Here is a 4957-nt window from a genome sequence, read left to right as displayed (position 1 = left end):
CTCTTTGGCATTCCATCTCTCTTGATCCTAGCTTTAATCATAGCAAGGCAGAAAGTTTTACTGATGTGAAAACTGAGGCAGAGAATTTCTGGCTCAAGGTCACAGCGCTAATAAATAAATTGCTAAAACCCAAATCTCCATTTTTCTGTCCCAATATATCTTTGTACATCTGGTTCACCTGTTAAGAGGACAAGGCAAAAGCCCAAAGGGTGATTTGCAGGAACTTCTGACTGATGGAGCTCAAGACTTATTCCACTTGCAAACCCTCATCCTGTCCAACGCTGTCTTCAGAGCCTCCTTTACTTCCTTGTTCCTCAGGCTGTAGATCATGGGGTTCAGCATAGGTATGACCACAGTGTAAAACACAGACACAATCTTGTCCTCCCTGAGGGATTTGCCCATGTTACCTTTCAGGTATATGAACATGAGTGTCCCAAAGAAAAGAGCCACCGCAGTCATATGAGAAGCACAAGTGGAAAAAGTCTTGGCTTTGCCACCGACTGTATGAATCTTCAGAATGGCCCAAATGATGAATACGTAAGATATAAGAATCACTGAAATGCTGGTTGTAATGACCAAGAAAGCTAAGAGGTAGATCACTTGTTCCTGTAGCCTGGTCTCACTGCAGGCAAGCTTCAGCAGGGGTGGAAGGTCACAAAAAAAGAAGTCCACGTGCTTGGACTTACAGAAGGAGATTGAGAAGGTACACCCAGTGCGGATCACAGAATTGAGCATGCCACCAGCATATGCCCCAGCCACCAGCCCCAGGCGGGTCTGTGGTGTCATGGCAGTGGCATAAAGGAGGGGGTTACACACAGCCACATAACGGTCATAGGCCATCACAGCCAAAAGGAAACATTCAGTACTAGCACAGAGTGTGAAAAAAAAGAACTGGGTGGCACAGCGCTCATAGGTAATGACCATCTTATCAGTATTCAAGGTTTCAAGCAACTGAGGGACAATAACAGAGGAGTAGCAAATGTCCAGGAAGGAAAGGTGGCTGAGGAAGAAATACATGGGAGTCTGGAAGCGAGAGTCACTCTGAATCAGCACTATCATGCCCAGGTTACCCCCCATGGTGAGGAGATAAAGGACCAGGAACACAAAGAAGAGACCCACCTGCAGCTCTGCCTGCAGCTGGAACCCCATCAGAATGAATTCTCTCACCACAGTGCCATTCTCTGCCATGTATCATATGGTTGCCCACTGAAATAAAAAATAAATAGACAAAGTCTCACTGAGGACAAATTAAGGTGAACACGCTTGATTTGATCATTTTCAGTAGTAACAGTCTTTTAGATTTGTGAAGCACTCTACATTTTTTACAAACTTTATTTCATTGGATCTTTCAGAAATCCTTGGAAGCACATATTGTTAATCCGATTTTCAAGAGAAGAATATGAGGGTCAAAGAGGTGAAGTGTCTAGTTCATGATTTCATAGTTAGTAAAGAGGCAAAGCCAGAGCTAGAACTCAATTCCTTACATGTTTCCAAACTTCTGATACCTAGGTTCCAACCTGGAAACTTTCACCAGCCTCACAGAAGAGCCAGAAAATACCGCTTTGTTGGAGAAGCCCTAGTGGGAGAGTAATAAGGACACAGGCTTTGAAATCAGACCTAGGTTCAAATTGCTGGAGACCTTGGGCAAGTTAATTTATCTTTCTGAGCCTCAGTATCCTTGTTGGTTTCATGGGGATTTCAACACTGACATCACAATATTATTGTGGAAGACATAACTTACATTCTGTGCCGAGCACGTGGTCTGACTCACACACTTAGAATGATTTTTTTCTAAATTGTGCAACAATGTGAGTAACATGCTCCTCAGTTCATGTAGTTTTTGGAATCTTATCTCCAAGTCTACAGCCCTGGAGTCCCAATATCAGCTCTATTTTTCTTTGCAGTTCTTTTGATGTGCATATGAACGGACTGGAGTTGGATGCAAGACAGTGAGCTGTGCAGAGCAAGCACTGTTAGAACCCCTAACCTGTGACGGGCCAAGTCACTCTTCCTCTCTGTCCCTGCCAAGCAGCATGACCTGGTTTCCAAGTGCTTCTCTTATTCCACAGGACCTGTCCCATTTTTTTTAAATGCCAGATCAATATCAATTAGTGAGATACATGAATCAAGCCATTCCAGAATTAGTCTGCACAACTCATTAAGGGGCAAAGCCATTAGACTAAGTTTAGAATTCTAATACAGCTGGAGCTCTTGCCAGGTACTTGGACAATCTTGCCTCTGTACCTGTGGATGCTGATAATTTGGGTAATGGAAATACCGAATGTGCACTTCAAATGTGATTCTTCTTGTCCTCCTTCTAACCTTGAAATAAACACTGAATTTGAGAAAGATCTCACAGGATTTTAGAAGAATAAGAAAATAAAACTTTGACAAAAGCTGATCTATTAATGAAATAAAGGTCAGCATCTGGTGTTTTTCGCCCACTGAATTCATGATGATGTAAATATTTAGGAGTTTTATTTTTTTTATTTTTTTCCCTCCTTGGAGCCCAATCTAATGCTGACCTCTGGCCAAAACAATGACTTGCTGTGTTCTAAAAGGAATTTACACAAATCATCCTGACCCAAGGAGGGAAGAAACGAAAGAGACTACATGTATTTATTTACTCAGTAAGAATCTACTGAAAACTTACCGTGTGCCAGGCACACTTCTGGTTGCTGGGGACAAAAGAAAGATCTTTGCCCTTGGAGAGCGGTCATTCTAGCAGAGAGCTAAGCATGTACAATATATTTTTTAAAGTGTATTTTCTACCATGATAGAAGATGATAAGTGTTATGAAAAACATAAAAAAGAGGAAGAAGAACAGCAGGGTGTGGGGAATTAGAAAAACCAAAGTAAGGAGGGCGGTATTCAATAACACCATCAGGAAAGGTTTATTGAAAAAGTGACATTTTAGCAGAAAGCCTGGGGATCAGGTAACTATTCACACATATTTGCACACACCATTTATCCACCAACAATATAAAATAAAGACACAAATCACAAGCAATGAACCACCTCACGTCCATTACAAAATATACAGAGTTCTTCAGGTCCTTGTGAGACGCCCATAAGTTATCCCAGAGGCTCGTTGGTCAGCCTATGATCGATCATTCAGTAGACCGGTTAGGCTAGAATCCCAACAACAGAGCATCGTGGCTAAGACAATGGGCCCTGAAAACAGACAAAGCTTGTTTCAAACTCAGACTCAACTATTTCTATTTGTGTGACCTTGGGCAATGTCCTTGACCTCTTGAGTCTCATTCTCAATAACTACTGCAATAACCACAGCAGCAGTGCTGTGCTGTGAGAGGTAAAAGAGATAATTCATGGAAAGACAGGCACTCTGCCTAGTACACAGTGAACAATCAATCGCTAGGTAATTACACCATTCACAAATTTATCTCCATGTCATTGCTGAGTAAAATGAGGCTCAAAGTGGTTAAATAAACTATCCCAGGACCACACAGTTCATAAATGGGACCAGGACTTCTGGTTCCAGATTCGTCATGTTTTCCACTAACCTACACCATGACTCATCACTTTGGTGCAGAGAGTAGGATGCTGTAGCCCAGCTTCAGGCAGCCACAGTCAGGGAGGCATAAGTCAGGAGACACACTTCATTCCACTACTCCCGTAAGAGACACTTTTAGATCTCCTGTGGGGGAGGGCAGCTATTTTCCTTTGGAGGGGAGTGTCGGGGTGGGGGAGGGGCAGTTGGTTATGATGAGCCAGAAAGACTGGAAACAGCATGGGGAGCCCGGAATTCAAGTCCAGTTTCTGCCACTGATGTAGTGTGTAAACTTCAACCATCTTCCTTTCTCTGTATCTGTGTCCTCAATGAGGAGGCTGCACTAAAGGGCCTCACATGCTGCATCCTGTTCCTTTACATGATGGTCTTCATCTCCTCTTAAAAGTCCAATGAAATGAAGTACAGCATAGGGAATACAGTCAATAATATTGTAATGTGTCAATAATATGTACAGTGTCGATAATTCGTATAGTGTCCTATGGGCACTAGACTAATTGGGGGGATCACTTCATAAATTATATAAATGCCTAACCACTATGCTGGACACCTGAAACTAATATAAAATAGTATTGAATGTCAACTCTAATTGAAAAATAAAATACATAAAAATAAAAAATTGGAAAAAAGTCCAATGCGAGAGGGAAAGAGCAGGTATTATCAATAATAATGAAGAATGACATTAAGACAGCATTCACTGCGTGTCAGAAACTGTTCTCCATGTTTTATATAAAGTGCCTCATTTACTTCTCACAACACCTCAACACTGGATATTATTATCCCTATTTATAGACTGCGAAACAGGGACGTGCAGAAATTAATTCACTTGGTTTAGGTAAACCACTAAGCTGGGATTTGAACCACGGTCTGTTGGACTCCAGGGCCGCACGCCCAGCAGCTACCCATTGCTCACGGGTAAGGTAATAATGAGTTACCGTGTACTGAGTGCCTTTCTTATGCCTAGAACCTTTCAGCAGCTTTATATCTAGTGCTCTCTACCTTTGGGCAAAGAAGAGAGTAATGTAGGTTAAGATTTTGGAAAATGACCCCAATTCTGAGTTGGAAAGGCTGCACATGTTTCTCCTTGTTGTGGAGTCACCTTTATTTGTCATGTCTTGTCTGCAGGGATGGGAAGACAGAAGAGAGGCACAGGGCCACCATCAAATCAAATTCTAATGAGGACCGTGCAGCCACCAAGGAACCATCACCTCTATGGACTGTCCAGGTTTAAGTGACAAGACCAAAGTCATGTGAACCAGTGCTTGCTCCTGTCTCCTCATTAGCATTAGATTATCTGCCTATCTGTACTTTCCCTTTGCCCAGACCTCACTCCTCATTTTTCATTTATTTTATCTTGCTGCATGGCATGCATTTTTATAAGCCACTTTAAATCTCTTTTGGAAAGCGGTATTGATGAATAAATAAATA

At 42.1% G+C, this 4957-nt stretch overlaps 1 protein-coding gene across 1 annotated transcript; it reads right to left on the bottom strand.

The window, feature by feature from the left end:
* Positions 1 to 240: 240 nt before the first annotated feature.
* On the bottom strand, positions 241 to 1188 carry LOC109439122 (olfactory receptor 9I1). Its single transcript, XM_019719339.2, has one exon. It carries the CDS (start codon positions 1186 to 1188, stop codon positions 241 to 243), a length of 948 nt encoding a protein of 315 aa, XP_019574898.2.
* Between the last annotated feature and the right edge of the window lie 3769 nt (positions 1189 to 4957).

This window comes from Rhinolophus sinicus, linkage group LG06 (assembly GCF_036562045.2).
Source record: "Rhinolophus sinicus isolate RSC01 linkage group LG06, ASM3656204v1, whole genome shotgun sequence".
Classification (NCBI taxonomy): Eukaryota; Metazoa; Chordata; class Mammalia; order Chiroptera; family Rhinolophidae; genus Rhinolophus; species Rhinolophus sinicus.
The sequence above is the reverse complement of the archived record's forward strand: the minus strand, read 5'-3'. Positions and strand labels throughout refer to the sequence as shown.